The 18,785-nt window shown below is 39.2% G+C and overlaps 3 protein-coding genes across 3 annotated transcripts in view; 2 read left to right on the top strand and 1 right to left on the bottom strand.

The window, feature by feature from the left end:
- Positions 1 to 452: 452 nt before the first annotated feature.
- Positions 453 to 4,251, top strand: LOC112513131 (WAT1-related protein At3g28050-like). Its single transcript, XM_025119285.1, has 7 exons — positions 453 to 680; positions 758 to 823; positions 903 to 1,016; positions 1,858 to 2,101; positions 2,930 to 3,088; positions 3,169 to 3,320; positions 3,990 to 4,251. The coding sequence occupies exons 1-7, from the start codon at positions 481 to 483 to the stop codon at positions 4,150 to 4,152; spliced, it is 1,098 nt and encodes a 365-aa protein (XP_024975053.1). The 5' UTR covers positions 453 to 480; the 3' UTR covers positions 4,153 to 4,251.
- A 1,723-nt stretch (positions 4,252 to 5,974) lies between these two features.
- On the top strand, positions 5,975 to 7,153 carry LOC112513509. The gene has a single exon (XM_025119796.1). The coding sequence runs from the start codon at positions 6,418 to 6,420 to the stop codon at positions 6,967 to 6,969; it is 552 nt and encodes a 183-aa protein (XP_024975564.1). The 5' UTR covers positions 5,975 to 6,417; the 3' UTR covers positions 6,970 to 7,153.
- Positions 7,154 to 10,584: 3,431 nt separating this feature from the next.
- LOC112513057 overlaps positions 10,585 to 18,785 on the bottom strand; it is a gene marked incomplete at its 5' end in the record, with an annotated part of 23,172 nt that continues 14,971 nt past the window's right edge. Inside the window, 3 exons of the mRNA XM_025119180.1 lie at positions 10,585 to 11,041; positions 13,215 to 17,418; positions 17,510 to 17,881. Of these exons, the coding sequence (XP_024974948.1) occupies positions 13,237 to 17,418; positions 17,510 to 17,881 (4,554 nt within the window). The remainder of the gene's footprint in view (positions 11,042 to 13,214; positions 17,419 to 17,509; positions 17,882 to 18,785) is intronic.

Genomic DNA, 18,785 nt, shown 5'->3' with positions numbered 1-18,785 from the left:
ATGAAATCAGGACGCTTAATGGTTAATGGAGACTCATGATAAAAAATCATTCAGATGGTTTTTAAACCATTAAAATGCAGACTTTTTTTTGTCAAACAAGATTCATCTCTTAATGATTCAGATGATGTCTCTTAACGGAACTATTAAGAGGTAAACAAACAACCCCTTAGTTTATGTGCAATGATTAATCCATCAAAGTTCACCTACGATGACTCCAAATCATTCATTGTCATCCAATAGATTAGTCGGTACACATAAACTGTCCCAAAATACAGCAGAAATCAAGAATTCTTTAAAGATGTAAAATTTGTATACAATATTAAAGTAGATTATGACTAGATTAGAAGCTTCTGCTATAGAAATGGATCAAATAGTAGTTGTCAAATCTTACGTAAGATCCAATCCTTCTTCTTTATTAAACTTCACATTATACACTCTCCACTCCTCCACGCAACACCCACACACTCCCCGCCGGAAAAAATGGCCGGCGACCGGAGATACTACTGTTACAAAGATATCCTGCCGTTCGCCGCCATGGTCACCATGGAGTGCACCAACGTCGGACTCAATACCTTGTACAAAGCCGCCACACTCCGAGGAATGAGCTACCACGTCTTCATCGTTTACTCCTACGCCGTAGCCGCCGTCCTCCTCCTTCCGGCGCCGTTCTTCTCCAACAGGTATCGTTTAATTATTATACCCCTCGCCGGAATCGGAATAATAATGTTTTTGACTCTTTTTTTTGGCCTGAAAACAGATCGAGGGTGCTGCCGCCGGTGAATTTCTCGATCGTTAGCAAAATCGGACTCTTGGGAATCATCGGGTAGTGTGATTTTTTGTGAATCTCCGGCAATGATTCCGATGAATTTATAAATTGATTTTTGAATTATTTTGATGATCAGGTGTACGTCGCAGGTTATGGGGTATACCGGAATAATTTACAGTTCTCCGACGTTGGCGTCCGCCATTAGCAACCTTGTTCCAGCTTTTACTTTCATCCTTGCTGTCATTTTCCGGTAAAGGTTCCAGTTTTTCCGGCACCGGAACTGTCGTTAAATCCGTCATTTTCGATGCTTTTTTTGTCCCACAATACATTGATTTCGACACGTGTCCTTTTCTATGTAAACGGTCGTGATGGACTTCTTTTCATGAAATATACTGACCAGCGCATTGTTAGTAATACTTGGAATCATGGAAACCACCCGTCTGTATTTGTGATATTCGTGACAACATTTTTTTTATACTTGAAATTTTACAGCAAAATATTATTTGGTTTTTTTTTAAATTTACAGCATTTTCCATGAAGTTTTAAGTGGTCCCACGGATTTTACGAAAACAGTCTGGTCTCACATAAACCCAACCCTTTTTACAATATTTTAGGTTTTATAAAGTGACCCCGAAGCATACAAAGCCCGATCCTGTCGAAATTTTGGGGGCAAGCTGAAAAGCCCGATTGGACCCTCTCTCAACCACAAAGTTGATCCAGCCAGGCATGTGCCTAAAAAAAACCAGGCCCTTTTTTGCTAACTGAAAACGGGCTTAGAAGGCCCGATCTTGTCAATCTATAGTTTTGATGGAGGTGGGGGTAAGGCCTAAAAAAACCCAACCTGAAAAAGTTTGGGCTTTAATCGGGCCATATTTCAATCCCAACGATGATACGGGCCGGCTTAGGCCTAAAAAAGCTCGGGCCCTTTTTTGCTCACTGAAAAACGAGCTTAGAAGGGCCCGACCCTGTCGATTTGTAGCTTTGATACAAGTGTAACAAGCTCCATTAAACTTGTTCTCTCTGTGAATACAATTTTAAAGAGAAAATCGAAGGTTCCGTATATCCTAACAGTTTTGTATGGCGAAAAACAGGATGGAGACGTTATCTTTTTCGAAGAAAAGTACGCGTGCAAAGTTTTTGGGCACGGTCGTTTCCGTGACCGGTGCATTTGTTGTGACACTTTACAAAGGTCCTAAGCTTATTTGGAGTCTATCTCCTCCTCCTAGTCCTTCTTCGGTTTCGGTTTCCCTCAATTCTTCGCAACCAAATTGGACCCTCGGCGGCCTTTTCCTAACTTCCGAGTACATATTGGTCCCGTTGTGGTACATCGTGCAGGTACGAATCACGTTCATTGGTCTAACAAAATGGCGAGTTCAAATGAAAACTGTGAATATTTTGAGCACATGGGAACCAACTATTAATGAGTTATTCATAATGAATATCGTGAATAGTGAAAATCATGATGAATAATGTTTATGAATATATTAGGATTATTCGTAATGAATAACTCATGAAATAGTTGGTTTGCCAAGCACCGACAGACTCGCGATTTTTGCAGGTGCACCTTTAAAGCGGACTAAAGGCCTGCAAAGTCACCCGATGTGTTTTTAGCTTAATTCCATCGTTTCAAGGGTTTTTAAAAATATTTTGGTTGATTTCCCGAGATTTTTAAGTGTTTTTTGGTTGATTCGAGGAACTTTTTCGGTTTTTTGTTTAATTTCGAGAGACTTCTTCGGTTTATAGGACGTTTTTAAGTGTTTTGACAAGTTTTTTAGGACGCTTTTAAAATAAAGTACCGTATTAGCTATTTTATGAGACATTATTTGAAAAAGTGTCCTATAAAAAAATCGGTTTATAGGAGACTTCTCAAAAATGACCTATAAAAATAGCTAACAGGACACTTAAAAGTCCTAAAAAGAACTTGTTAAAACGCCTACAAACGTCTTATGGACCTATTGTAACGCTTTTAGACAGGACGCTTAATAGTTTCATCCTATAAACTTGTGTTCTATAAAGTATTCTATTAGTACGCTTAGACATTTTAAGCGTTATATAAGGCCAATTTTGTTGTACCGTGTATTCCGATGTTCTCAAAATAGTTACGGTTCTCGGTGTAACGATTCGATTAAAAAATCGGATATTGTAACCCTTTGATGTGTGCAGACACAAATCATGAAGGAGTATCCATCGGAATTGACTGTGGTGTTCTTTTACAACTTAATAGTGAGCATTCTTGCCGCAATTGTCGGGGTTTTTACGGAACCGGATTCGAGTGCGTGGAGGATCAAACCCGACATAGCCTTGGCCTCGATTCTATGCTCGGTGAGTACCCAACTGTGGTCGGTTTCTGTGGTTTTGTGATCCGTCTAAATGGGATTTCAAGAGTTTATTGAGTCGTGCAGGGTGTGCTTGGTTCGTGCTTGAACAATAGCGTACATACGTGGGCGTTACGGTTGAAAGGACCGTTATTCGTGTCCATGTTTAAGCCGCTGTCGATTGCGATAGCTGTCGCCATGGGCGTCATGTTCCTTGGCGACGATCTCTATCTCGGAAGGTACAATGATCGAACTTACTTCTTTCATTGCAACAAAATTGGTATTTTAGGACGTCCTCATTAATAATGAGTAAGGGGCCGTTTACCCAAATACTTACTCAGTAAGCGCGTACCGATAGAAGTCAACATTATAATTTATTTTATCAGATAAGATTGTAGTATATTAAAACGGTATCGTATGCAACAATTTACCCGGTAAACGGGTTTTCCCGGGTAAGAGTCCTCACCATTACTTACCGGGTAAGACTCTTTATCCTTATCATCGCTCTTACTGGGTAAGATTTTCAGCCCTTGTCATGTGCATCAAGTGAGGAAAGTTACCCGATTAACACTTACCGGGTAAGTATTTAGTAAAACCTCAATAGCAAAACATTGTGAAGACCTCCACAGTATTTATGCTGTGAAGGTGCAATGTTTTTTCCGTACCTCCACAATGTGTTGCTTCGAAGTTTCAGTGTTATTTTATGTTCTCACCAGTCTTATCAAAACAGTCTGGTCTCACATGAACCCAACCTTCTACATATATACACGACGCTTTCCGAATGTGTCATAAAACACTAACGGGATGATTTACTTTTTAGCATTATAAACTTAAAAGTCCAATTAAATACTACGTTCCAGAACGCCCGTTTTGTTGTAGAAATTGAATTTATCTGTATCGTTGTGCAGTGTGATTGGCGCATCGATAATATCGATCGGGTTCTACACAGTGATGTGGGGAAAAGCGAAAGAGGACGTGATAAACGATGAAGTTATAAACTCGGAATCGTCTTCGACTCCGAGATCGCCATTGTTGCAATATTACAAAGATGAGGACATGGAGAGCAAATAAATCAAAGCTCCTTGTTACTTATCAAGTGTATTATAAGTGTTTTAACTCTAATGAAAAATGCTGTAAATGATTATATATTAGAGGTTACGCCTTCGAACTCGTTGTTTTAGTCGAAAAACAAACGATCGTAAGATCTTTATCGTCGGGATGTAAAAAAAACTAACATAAAACGAGATAAAAGTAACAGAAAACCGAACCCGAATGGTGAAAGTTTTCCGTGTCATTCCCATTGGTGTCGTACGATAGTTGAGAATAGATCAAGAACTTGGTTGCGATACGAATGGAGTAATAGGAATGAGGAAAGTGTACGGAAAAGAGTATCAGTGGCGTTAGAGACGGACCTATAATTGTGCATACGGTGGCACGTGTCACCGTATTATTCCTCCGTCGAAGGGTAAAAAAATTTAGGTTCGTAAAAAGTGCAATCGTATTAATCTGTTGTGTGCCACCGTATGTATTTGAAACTACGATGATAACAAGTTTTATTTGGTAGAGTTGGTTTGCAAGGCTTTTATTCCACCCCAGAACCAAGTTCGAATCGTGTTAGTGTCATTTTCTTAGTTAAATGGTGTCACTGTTTGAAAAAAATTCCATATATTTGTTTCTTATAGTCAAACGATAAAAAAATTCCCTATATTTTTTCTTATAGTCAAATGATGTCATTGTTTGAAAAAATTTCTAGGTTCGTCCCTGAGTGGCGTACAAGTAAGTAGATGGACATCTTTACAGAGTGGAAGGTATGAAGTTCGCCTTTAGATACTAAGGGGCCGTTTACCAAACACTTACCCGGTAAGTACTTACCGGTAAAATCTAACACTACTATTTATTTACCTGGTAAGATTTTAGTCCACCCAAAACGACATTATATGCAACAATTTACTCGGTAAGTGCTTACCATGGTAAGAGTCCTCGCCCTCACTTACCGGGTAAGAATTTTGGTCCTTGTCTCGTTCTTACCGGGTAAGATTCTTGGTCCTTACAATATTAATCCGGTGAGATAATAGTTACTTGGTAAGCACTTACCCGGTAAGCATTTGGTAAACGGCCCTAATTTTACCTTTCTCATGATAATCGTAGGTAAGAACAATACAGTGCGGTTCTCGAGGGTTACGTCAAACAAAGGCGAATCCATAATTTTAATATAAACCCCTAAAGTTTTTAATGTTTATAGTTTCACCCATAAAACTTATGGTTGGACATTTAAGGACCTAAAAAGTTACACTTGGCTCCATATTTTGTATGGTTTCATATACGACCATATCCTTAACGAAATAATCATACCCTTAACGGAATAACGATACGTTTCACATATATCCCTTTGCAGAAAGCGTACAAAAAGACATGTTAAATTCAGACGAGTGTAACTTGCAACACTAGTTGAATTGTGGGATCGGCAACGAGTCCACAAGACCACAACGTGTTCTGAACAACAGGCACCTAGAAGAACGTTCGAGTCTGGCAGTCGTAGAGTTACAATTCCTTTGAAGATTGAGCTGCTTATAGTCACTAGTTTCTTAAGGCAATCACTCAACTGACCTGTGCATATCTGAGTCAGTGATTTATCTCTTACATGATACTATTGGAAAGTGCAGATCAACTCGGGGATTACCGATTACAATTTACAAACCCTTATGCACAAACTATGAGTCGTTGAGTCGGGTCAAATTGTTATCTCATTTTTTATACAAGGACTGCTTATAAAGCTTTAAATAGTCTATGGATCAAAAATGAAACTTAACTAATATTCAAGGGACCATTTATGAAATATTTCGATGACTGCATCCATCCGCCACCAAATATCAACGCCAAACCCCCGATGTTCTCGCCCCTTCATTTTTTCGATTTCATCTTTTCTCATCAAAACCCTTTGTCCAAATTCCAATTTTTACTCCTTCACTTCTCCAATTTCACTTCCCCTGTTTGCTTTTTAGCTCGATCGATTGAATCTCATCTGGGTTTGTGCCAATTTTAGTCCTTCGCTTCAAATTTTCGATTTTTAGGGTTTGCTTTCGAAACCCTTTTCCCCAAATTTGTAGCTGTTAATCGTAGTGGGTCGTTTTGATTGTATAATTTCCCATTTGATCGGTTTTCTGGATCTGAAGTTGATTACGGGAAGTAAGCTCTAATGTACTCTTCAATTTGTTGAACATTAATCAATCGTTTTGTTGATTGCTATCGGATTCAGGATTAGGGTTTTGTTTAGGGTTTGCGATTCGTTTTCAATTTTTGAAACTCTAGTTTTTATTTAATTCGTAATCGAATTTAATGTCTGAGGGTTACGCAATTGAGCTTTACTTTGATCCTGCTCTTGAAAACCAAGTCCTGAAAGCTTGGAATGTGGTGGCTCGTCGCCAAATTAGCACCCATCTTATCGAAATCGAATCTCGACCTCATATAACTCTGTTTTCGAGCCCGTTTATCGATCCATCGAAGCTTGAAAACATCGTAAAAGGGTTTGCTTCAAAGCAAGATCCTTTGCCGTTATCTTTCGGTTCGATTGGAAGCTTACCAAATGATAATAATGTATTGTTTCTTGCTCCAACTCCTACTTTGCCCCTTCTTCAATTTCATTTTCAACTTTGTGATGCAATGAAGAGGGAAGGGATTGAAATCGGGGAAGAATATCGCCCGGATTCGTGGATTCCATACTGCCCGGTTGCCGAAGAGGTGCCAAAGAATCGAATGGCGGAAGCGTTTACTGTTTTAAGGGACTTGAAGTTGCCGGTTACGGGCTATGCGATGGATATTGGCTTGGTTGAATACTCGCCGGTTCGTGAACTCTTCTCGTTCGTGCTCGGTGGCTCGGTCGAATCTTGAGGTTTGAGTCTTTAAGATTATATGTTTCGTTCATGTTTGTGTTCATTAATATTACTCGTTTCGCGTTTGATGTTGTCGTCTTTTCTGTTGTAAAAAACTTATTGTAGAATAGCATTGGTTATTTGTTCTCGTATAATATGATGACTTTCTATAAGGTTTTACATTCGAGTTGATGTGTTTGCACAAGTTAGGGGTCTTTACTGAAATCGTCGTTCTACGCATTTGGGTTTAGAGATCAAGTTTGCATGCATCTCACCGTCTAACCCCACTTTCCAGTGGGATTTAAGGGTTGTTTCATTGGGTTTTCATTAAGCTCTGTATGGATAGAACTGTCTGTATGGTTTAATGTGTCTGTATAGATTGCAAAGGTTTTTGTTTGGGAGAGTTTTTGTTAAACGGAAGAAGTGTGTTATTAGTTGGGAGGGACAGTTTGGAAAAATTTTAGCTTTCTATATGAAGCATCCATTAGAATCTTATTGAATAAGCCACTTTCTATATCATTAAGTCACAACCAAACAGTCATGTATCGCTAGTCGAATAAGCTGTGAGACCCATTAAGCTCATTAAGTTGCTAACAACTGACACTTTTTGTTCTCAAATCATTTTAAGAAAATGATATGGTGCTTGTATGTTTATATGTTTTGGCCTAAAGATGGCATTGGCATGCCACTAGTGTTCATATCATGTTTATATATATTTATTATATATATATATATATATATATATATATATATATATATATTTGTGATTACGTGAGACCAACATGTTTTCGTGAGACCCATGAGACAATTTTTTGCACTTGAAACTTCATATCAGAATGCAAATAAACACAATCATTATAACCCTTGCATCCATTTGCTACATCATTGCTATGGCCTTTGTGATATTCAATGATTTAAACTACTTCTTGCCCTTTCTATCTCTTCATTTTGCATCCTCATTTATCTCCCAATAGAACTCACAATAGAACTCATCTGATGCAAAGATGAGAAGTGTGTGTGAGTATTTGTTGTATATGAATATTACTTTATCTGTTTCAAAATAAGTCCACGTTTCTATTTTTTGTTTGGTCCCAAAATAAGGGTTCATTTTCAAAAGTAAGGGGTTGTTTACCAAACACTTATCCGGGTAAGCGCTTACCAATTCACATCAACTTACAGAATAAATATAGTAAGGACCAACAGTCTTACCCGGTAAGTGAGAACGAGGACTCTTACCACGGTTAGCGCTTACCGGGTAAATTGTTGCATACGATGCCGTTTTTGTTGACTAAAATCTTACTCGGTAAGTAAGTGATAGTGTTGAATTTTACTGGTAAGCGTTTACCGGGTAAGTGTTTTGGTAAACGGCCCCCAAGTGTCCTACTTCGGAATTCTACTCTAATTATGAGATAGAGAAATTCACTACTCCGTCTGTTATTAAGGATAAAATTGTCATTTGGTTAATTAAAAACTGTGATAATTTTCTAAAACTGTATGTTTTTTTATCTGATTCAACTTCAAATTATGTCATTGGCAACTCCCTCCATTGTCCCATGTTCCATTCTCGAAAATGTACCGCTAAAAACGTCCTTAGAAATGTCATCAAATGCTTGCGCTCTATTCGGTTGTTGATGCACCTTTCAGTGGCTCGAAAGGCCATTATCGTAGCGAATGTGATAGTGTGATTGGTAACGTTGGGTTCGTTACCGTAGACATATCCTATCTTGATGATGTTCAAGTATGGTTGAAGTTGTCGAAAGAACCAATGGCCATCTGAGATGACGGTGTGGTCTAGGTTTGGGAGTCGGTGGCCCAGTTGAGGTCGAGTTTGTTAAGGTGGAGGCGTAAAATACCCGAATTGGATCCGTTTATGAAATGTTCATCATCTGCTACCAGTCGTGACCTTTCTTGTATTAAGGCAAAGTCGTCTCGTCTCTTTGCCAACTTAGTTACATGTCAAAAGCAGTTTGCATATATGTATGAATGTTCTCCGACCGAGGTTATGACGCCACTTCATGAAACGTCCCCACCATACAGGTCCTACAACCATCATGGGAAAACCCTATATTTACACTTTAACTGTAAAGATATTGATATCTGATGGCATTTTTTGGAAAAAAAAATATCTTAAATAATATATTTACCAATAATACCACCAAAAAATTGTGTGATATGTATATGAATTTTAATTTCAAACCATTGAGGTTCAAACAAGTATATGGTTGGAATAAGAAAACACGAAAATGATCAATTTATATGTGATTTTCCTTTGAAATCACATGTGATTATTGAATATGTAAGTGGTGTGCAAGCGACTTGAATCACATGTGATTTTTTATGTGATTCTAATGCAAATAATATATATTATTTGATCATTTTCGTGTTATCTTTCCAATTCAATAGATCTTTATCCATCCGCCTATTCTTGAAATAATTCTTCGAGTCAGGCATTGTAGCACAACTGGAATCAGTATTATGCCAACAACGATTACCCATTTGGATCTCGAACCCATCGCCCCTCAAACAATTGACACGACGACACTCGCCCGTTTGTAATATCAAGTGATTTGATTGAAAAAAAAAACTTTAAACCAACTCTTGTTTGATGAGGGTGTTTTGCCATATTAGGTACTAAGGAAAACCTTAAAAAAATGAAAATTTAATAAATAAATTAATAATTATTCATCTGGACGGTATACATGTGTATGCAAGTAATTTGTAAGAAATTTGTTCGGTATACACGTGAACGTAACACTTACACGTGCATAAGAACCAATAAACGACTTCACTTATATGCACATGTACATATTGTACAAATAAATGGTTATGAGGGTGTTCTTTGGTTTTTTATTTTTTTTGGTGTTTTCTCCTGAACCTCAGGCTACACCTATATGTATATCAAAATCACATCAATTCATACATATGTAGAGAACAAAAATGGATGTTATATACACCCTTGTATGTATCAAAAACCAGGTCAAATGATACATTGAAAACGTAACTATAGTAGACTTTTTCCGTAGTGATTTAGCCATTCGGATCTTTTGCCATCGAGATCAACCATATCAAGCCACTAGGGACCTTTGAGCTTTTCAGCCATAGAGATTGGTCTAGTCATTAAATGAAATGAACTTTTAACGAGTCAAGCTTCATAAGACCGATGATTCGGCTAATTCAAAAACTCGATCAAAATTTTCAAGTCAAGTCGAGTCATTCAAGCATATACTTTTTCAAAGCCAAACCTACTCATATGTTCATAAACAATACAATAAAAATATATAAATTATCAACTTCGAGCCGATAAACGAGTTAATTGGTCGTAAGATCCATAAAATATTTGAGCTCGTGCTTGAACCCTACATTGAAAAAGTTATCCAAGCTCGAGCCTAATATAATTTTTCCGAGCTCTCGACTCGGCTTGGCTCGGCTCGTTTAAACCCCTACCTTCGACCATAATCGGTCCTGGCTAACCTGGTTCTTCCCAACAACCAGATCCAAAAAAGAGTTCGTCTACGACATGTTCGGTACAGGCCAGAACAAAAACCCGATGTGAACTTCACATCTGGCATGACAATCAGACTGAAACAAAACATGACTGAACGGGACAAATAATAGAAAAAAGATGATAAAAATGAGACTAAGATGAGTAAAATTACTAAACAACCCATATCAAACTAAAACCTTAAATCCTTCCACAATTCTTTCATTTGTTTACCTCACTCTCGTCAGCCAAGTCCAGTCCAACCTCGTTCAGTACTGTACAATCCTATCTACGTACCAAACGCGTGAATATAAACAAACGACAGTGTAAGGAAGGGAATAAAATTTAATAAAACTAAAACCCAGAAGAACTGGCAATCTACATATATATTTGTTGAAACCAATTCCCTGGTTTGTTTCGGGTGGGCAAATGCTTTTCAACAAGTTAAAACATCGATAACTATTTCAACCAACAACGCAATGCTTTCATAACACACCCCCACGATACATAAGGAAAGGTCTCGTAAACAAGATGGGGGGCATATTTTTTTCTCCAAACCCACAAACCGCTTCGGCCACCAAACGGAGGTCTCCGAAACATCACCTGCAAACTGTTATTATATCAAACGAATGACGAAAAAACCCAAGCATTTGGTCTAGCTATATGTAAGTTATCAGTAGCGGTGCTCAGCCTACAGATGGGTCAAGGGTTCAAGCCCCACTAGATTTTGTTGTCCCTCCGTCCCAAAATATGTCCACAATAAAAAAACGCACAAAGTTTTAAGAATGTGTAACTAATACACTTTATAATAAACAAAATGACAGTTTTACCCTTAATTTTATATATATATATATATATATAAGAGAGAGAGAGAGAGAGATTTTCTCCATCATAATTAAGGGATAAAAGTGGACAAACTAAAATAGTAATGTAGACAATTATTTTGGGACGGAGGGATTATATACTTTAAAGAAAGAGCAAAGTCTGGTTTCAGTGTTTTAGGCCAAATGCAACGAAGTTTGTTTTGGTTCGTATTTAGTGTAACAAGTACTTTATTTTCTCGATCGATGTAAAGAGTATTTTTCCTACTTAATGCAACAGAGTTTTAAATTTTCTTAAAACTATATTCCGGGTAGTGTGGTAGTCAATAATACTTGATAATATGGTGCAGGAAGGGGGGTATTTTGGGTAGGATCATTACTTTTACTTTCTGTTAAGAGTTCTATGTTTATCAACTTAATAAGCTTAATGAGACTCGCAGCTTATTCGGTCAGCTATATATGACTGTTTGATGGTGGCTTTAAGATATAGAAAGTGGCTTATTTAGTGTGCTTATAAGGGGACCTTTATGCAGAAAGCCAAGTTTTTTTTTCCAAACCTGTTCCTCCTAAGTAAAAAACAAGCTCCTACCTTCTACGAGAAAACCCTCCCAATCTATACAGACAGCTTTACCCATTATGAAAAACCAACCAAACAGCCCCTAAGAGAGGTTGGGTATAAATAGAAGGGAGGGAAGCAGTTAAGAGGGATAAGATTCATTGATGACCGCCGATACACACACTTCTTCGGTGCCATTCAGGGCACTTTAGGTTCTTATTAACCACCTTCAGCTATTGCGAGTGGTAAGATAGGAATTTATAAGTTACAGTTACCTACATAGTCAGCATCATCCACTAAAGAGTAGCCTTGTACAGGGGATTGAGCTGCGGAACTGTGAAGTTTTATATGGTTCATTTTCTTTTGGGTTAGGGATCCAAATCGCAATTCGGTTTTGAGAAGAGTAGTCAGATTGCCAATAGTACCAACTACAGGGCTTGTTATTGGTAGTTAATGGTGCAAAGACTCTAGTTGTGGAATATTTAGAGGACAAGAAGCACATTGAAATATTCGAGAAACCAAGAGATCAACCAAAGAAAGGAACAAAATTAGTTTGATTTGTATCACTTTACACAACTGGAGAAGATCTTTCAACCGATATAATTATGTGGTTTATTTTCTTTACCTCACGTGTTGCATCAAATGGAAAAGAAAGACGAATGCAGGCCGGTTGATTGAAGGATGGGAATAAGTAGATATCTGAATGAGGTTCAGACCCTTATTTTGTTGCATTGAGATGCACACAAGAAACGCTTAAACAAAATAGTCTACACGATAAGACAATTCAATGTCAATCCCGAGTCCATCCCAGATTGGGTGCTTGATTTCATGGCCTTGCAGGGAGGATATTTTTTCATTAGAATAGACTGCAGGGTGAATCTAAGATCTTGGTTGAGCAGCCAGAACCACCGCTGATACCACCACCACCAGCAATCATTAATAGAAAGTAATTGAATCAGACTTTTTATTTTTTTTCCACCTTGAGAACAAAGTCAAAGTTCAGGCGCGGGAATTGTTATTCTCTGAGTAGTGTGGTAGTCAATAATTGTCAGTATTATGGTGCAAGAGAGGAGAGGGGAATTTTGGGTAGATCATTATCTTTACTTTCTGCTAGAGTATTACTATGCACTAAAGGAGGTTGGGTATAAAAAAGAAAGGGGAGCAGTTAAAAGTAGACTTTTGTAAATCAGGGAATTGCTGGAACAACATTATAATCATTCGAATCTGAGTAGTTAATAAGAATCATATGATTATTTCTGTTGTTATTAATCCAGCGTGCATCACTTTGTTAAGAAAAAAGTTTGTTACACTAAATAGAAACTAAACCAAATTTTGTTGCATTTAATTTGCCCTTTCTGTGTGTCTAAGTGTCAACAATCATGTGAGTGGGAAAAAAGAAGACTCACCGGGCAACGCAAGAACACGTTCCTACTGCCATGACGGATGACGTTTGTAGTTAATCCGATCTCCATCCCATCCGCTATCGGGTTCTTTCCGCTTTGATACTCCGCTACCTGCCGCCATTTGCTGAAACAACTTTAACTGTTCGTCGTCCATAGTTTGAGAACCAGCAAGAGGCATCGGTCTTAATCCAGAACCCAACTTATCGTCCGCACCACCTCCGGGGCCAGTATTAAGATCTAGACCCTGGCTTCCCCATTTTCGACCATCAGGACCAACGTTACTCGAACCACCACCAGGCAGGCTCATGAAGTATGGCCTATAAGGCATAGAAACCACACCATTAGGTCCGACCAGCTGCGTTTGTGACGGAATGGTTGGGAAACAAAGGGTCCCACCGGATGATGAAGAATCCACATAGGCCGTTGWGACWGCAGAAAACGTATTTGAAATTGACGGTAGCGAGAAATTTGTTTCAAATGGGAATGCTGAATACTGAAATGGCAYGGTTGACGGAAATGCRACTGCAGGAGAGGATGAYAACACCGGACCACCCCGGAATAATTCGGGATTAAGTGAGGTASTAGCSGTCACGGGAGTCAACATTCTTTGYGKAACCGCAGCAGGAGMAACSGGATAACTCGGATCYCCTCKACCCGGAAGAATTGWCGGGATTGTGATTGCCGGGTAGGCATTGTTTGGCGGAAACCAAGGTGAGAAGTTACCGATATCCATATTGTTCATTCTGACATTCGGAACAGCCGGCAAAAACTGCATACCATTTTTGGAAAAYGATACTGATTCACMGCCARCTTCWTCCACRCCRGGTCCRTTRTTCAGGTCAAACCCCCGTGAYAAATTKGGTTCGGAGTTWAAAAACCCACGAGAMTGAAGTGAYCTTGGMGGYAATTGCTCWATGCYRCCAGGCCTACCACTGYTGAAAACMGAYARCYGCACAACATCCGRACTCTCTTCASATGCATTCAGATCAAGATCAAGCCCCCCTCCGTTAAGAGCACGATTGTTTTGGCCAGCATCMTCGACAACCCCAACATTCAGGTCAAARTCTAAAAGCGGRCGAGCCTGTTTACTGCTATGATTATCAGRAASCGGAACATCTGATGYCTTTCGAGGCTCTGCTGGACGAAATGCGCTGGTGGCAGCAGACCCTTTCCAACCGAGCTCAGCCTTACCTCTTGAGAGGTTCTCTGAAGAACAAAAAGGTCCTTTGGCGGCAGCAGCTACAGTAATCAAAGAAGACCGATTGCCATTATTAGAAGGTAAAGGGCTAGGTGAGTGGATGGCAGCCAAACCTCCCGAAATGGAAGACCTTTCAACCTCTCCTTGAATCCCATCATCGTTGGGAAGAACCTCATTCAGATCGAAATCCAACTTCACAGCCATATCTGCTACATCCGTAGGCTTTTCACACGATCTTAATTCTTGAATTGCAATTGCAGGAGGTTTGTCAGTGGGCACTGAAACACCAGGATTACGACCAAGGGGTTCATCGGTACGTTCAATACTGCGCTGAACTGATGCGCCAGAATCCATATTTTGTCGCTCGATCTGTCCAGCTTGAATCACTGCCTTTTTGTCATCAGCCACTTCATATTTCGGTACTAAATCAACATCACCACAAGAAGKGGTGGCTACTGTWGWRTTCTCAMCYTTYAGYCTGCCAYGGAGTTCTTCTRGCAATRCTAAGTTGCWGYTGCTTGRTTGTTTGTGGRCWAAYTTCTTATCATYYRCATGCATATCTGAAGAKGACCAAGAAGCTGATTCTTCATTRMYCTGTGTCTCAATCTTKGMACTWGTAGCAGCTGCGYCCGGMAGAACAWCRYYATTTTTTGCYGCTTTATCATCAGCACRTCCMGCATTCTTGTCTTCATCTGAWGATGKACTTCCGCTRTTAGGTTTCATATTTGAGAAATTAACACTTCGTGACCAATTWGGAGAGAATTTCCKWTGAYCTTCAGACTGAACAGCTCCATCTCCCTCTTTACAACCATTTATTTCATCTTCYATCAAACCAGCAGGCTTTACCWCTGGRGCMATAACAACAGCATTGCCATTTTGCGGCRAWTCTAYAACRGGTGAATCCAATCKTAWATYATCCTCMWGGRTYTTCAACTCACARCCAAATGATGCATCTTTACTRTCTCCAGAAATGTGGGTCRTAAMAGGYGGMGTYTGCTGCGGMGGTCTACTTTTTGTAGACAASGAGTCAACAGAACTAATCTGCTCCACCATTGTATGACCATTTGCCACACTGATATTATCTTCGCGCCTCAACTTAGCAACATTCGCAGAACACGAGTCCTCAGGTAAAGGTGAATTACTTTCAGGGGAACATGCGGGTGATACATCAGATCTTGACATTTCACCAGCAGCCACACTGGCAAGAAGATTCATGCCAATATCATCACCCAAAGAAGGCGACACACTTGCTTCAGAGAACTTGGCACAGCTTTCTACTAATGCATTTATAGAGCTATAAGAAGCTTCATATAATTTCCCTGATTTTGGAGTAACCCCAGATGAAGAACCACTGCCTAAAGATGCTTCAGTCACTCTACCACGCTCATCATAAGGTAACCCAGCAGTCATCACCTTAACTTCATCACAGCCAACCAATCCATCTTTTCCCTGAGACAAATTCGCATCCATATTTGGTACATTGTTTCCCTGTAGAACATCAATTTTTCCACTTACCTTCTGATCATGGTTATCTTGCTTCTCAGAAGATACCACAACAGAAGCCTTACCAGATATTGTGGAAGAGTCTTCAGGAGATTCCCCACTGACTGTTCGTGCAGGGCTTCGACCAGTGTTGGGCAACCTCACAATAAGTCTCTGGCTGTTGCCATTATCTACAAGACACACATCAGATACTCTCTCGGATGTATATCGAGTTGGGGATCCCTTTTCGGAGGCCACATTCCGATTCACAGAACCAATTTTTCCAAGACTCCCTTCCTTCTGAACTCCTGGGATTGTAGATCCGTGAAAACCATTGCTTGAGTTCCTACTATGAGAAATGCTACCAGAGATCTTACTTACACTCGAGGACCCAGCAACAGTGCTCCGAGCATCTTCCCTGCAGGAAGCCACAGTCTTCCCATGATCACTAGAACAAGACTGACTATTATTTGGCGATTGACTAGAACTGCAACTTCTTCCCTCTTTAGCTGCTGATGAAGGCATATCTGAGGATCCTCCCCCAGCTGCAGCCAGTGTCGACAATTTCGTAGAGCTGGGAGATGTTGGTGATTTGGAGATAGATTCACCGGAGTTATGCTTTGGTTGTTGAACTTTCAGTGCAGAAGGTTGTGATGTAGAACTCTTGGGAGCAACCTCAGAAGAACCACCTATCCGTCTACTACCCATATGAGAAACTTCAGACATCATTGACTTGCTAGGCCAGAAACCTCCTCGGCTTGTACTAGACTTTGTTTCAATGATATTCATTTCAGCTTCTACACGACTCTTCCATGTGCTGACTAGACTTCTCGCTTTCTTCTGAATTTCAGAATTTTTATGGCTACGTAGGTGATTGACGGACTTCCCAACATTACAAGTCTGTAAGGCATGAAGGTTCACAGGCAACCTGTCCAGGGCACGAAGCAAAGAGAAAAGAAATTCCTCAACAGATTTATCATTCTCTTTGGGACTACCATCACCAATCTTCCCCTTGTGAATCTCTTGAAGCCATTCATCCAAAACAGATAATCCCCTCAGCTGAACAAACCGACCTAGGCAATCAAACCTTTCAGTACCCGATATTACATCAACAAGCATTGCTCGGCAAGCCAAGTCCAGTTTTTTCTCGGCACTCTCAGGTCGCATGAGCTGTATTAGTTTTTCAACCCCTCCAAAATCTACCAATCCTCCTTTATCGGTAATCTTAGCAATCTCGGTCTTTATTATGTGTTCTGATCTAAGTTGACCAGAATCTGCATCATCTACTTTAGATAAGCGCTCACGCTTGACAGAGTCTGAATTGTGAACGCTATGTTCTCTCTTTTTACTTTTCGCATGTGACGAAATAGAGGACGAACTATTCTGTACATTATCTGAACTAGGTTTTAATTGTGCTGTCCCATTTGGACCATTCAAAGGTTTTGGAGATCGACCTCCACTCTGCACTGCTCCATACATTTCTATCTTTGTCTTATCTAATAACTGGTCTACTTCTTCTTGTCGTTCCTGTGTCAAATAAGACTACATATCCAATCAAGATAATTTTCAACAGATAAGGGTGATATGAACAAAAAAAAAACTGAACAAATATACTCACGTTAATGTAGTCTTGATCTGTTAACCACCATAAACGCTTGCTCTCAATATCATACACTCGTCTGCACACAAATGAGGATATCCCTGAAGGAAGTTCAACAACTTTATGAAGGAATGTGACTTTACACGGATGGAGTAACGATGCAGCAGGTATCTCATCCTTGTGAAACGAGTAGAAGACCTCGTTTGGTGCTGCTTCCAGCGAATCACCTTTCTCAAGCTTTACGTCTGCAGGCCGGTAAAGCCAATTCACAGTCAGACTTAAATTGTTCTCTTTTCCTACTATTAATCTACGAATTATTCCAACAAATGGAAGGGAATTGTGGGAGGGCTTGAACAGAGCACAGTCACCAACATGAATCTTTCGACCATCCTGCAAGAAAACAACCAGATTAAAGCAATGGAAGTTATCATTAACTCGGCTAGAATAAAATTTAAAAAAGGAATGATTTAGAAGTTATGTACACATTTCTGGGGAAAATGTGGAACACAAAATGATAACTATTTAGCCATGTTTAAATAATATACATTCAATTACAGTTAATGTCATAGCAATAGCACTAATTTTACAAGTAATCTACATCAACTAATGAAGCAAATGGCACTGCTAGGTCCTAAGGGGTACTTTTTGCATTATATATACATACCACAACCCATATGGCCTAGTTATCTACCCTAAGGGTAGTAGATCAATTTTACGACCAAATAAGCCACCCATAACGAGGATAATTTCAAAAAATGAAAAGATCACCACAGTTATCAACATATAGATTGAAAAAACAGCATCAAGATTTCAAAAAAGCAATTGAATTTACATTTACCCAAATTATGGCCTCGAGAAAGACTCTAAAATCAATTACCCAACCAGAAAAGAAAGCTGATTTGCTACAAGAAGTGAAAAAATGTTTGACACCATGGATGATCCAATAAATTAAAAAAAAATATCCCCAAATCCGAAAAGAAATGCCATGTTTTGTATATACCAACCCAGTAAATTTGAGTTAAGGGAGGACAGGTAGATTTTACATTGTAATCAGGAGAAAATACCATGAGTTTCCATTCAAACAATCAAACCAATTCAAAGTAATAATAGCATTCAGATATTATAATAACTTACAATAACGCTCAAATAGATACACCAATCAAAGAAGATATATAGATATACATACAACTACGAGTAGGTATATATATTACTGAAATAAAATTTATATATACTTTGGAGAAAGAGTTAGTGTCAATGAATACGAAGGAATTGGAGGGAGCAGCTACAGACGGCG

Source organism: Cynara cardunculus (assembly GCF_001531365.2).
Source record: "Cynara cardunculus var. scolymus isolate 2C chromosome LG 5, CcrdV1, whole genome shotgun sequence".
In the NCBI taxonomy this organism is placed as follows: domain Eukaryota; kingdom Viridiplantae; phylum Streptophyta; class Magnoliopsida; order Asterales; family Asteraceae; genus Cynara; species Cynara cardunculus.
The sequence above is the reverse complement of the archived record's forward strand: the minus strand, read 5'-3'. Positions and strand labels throughout refer to the sequence as shown.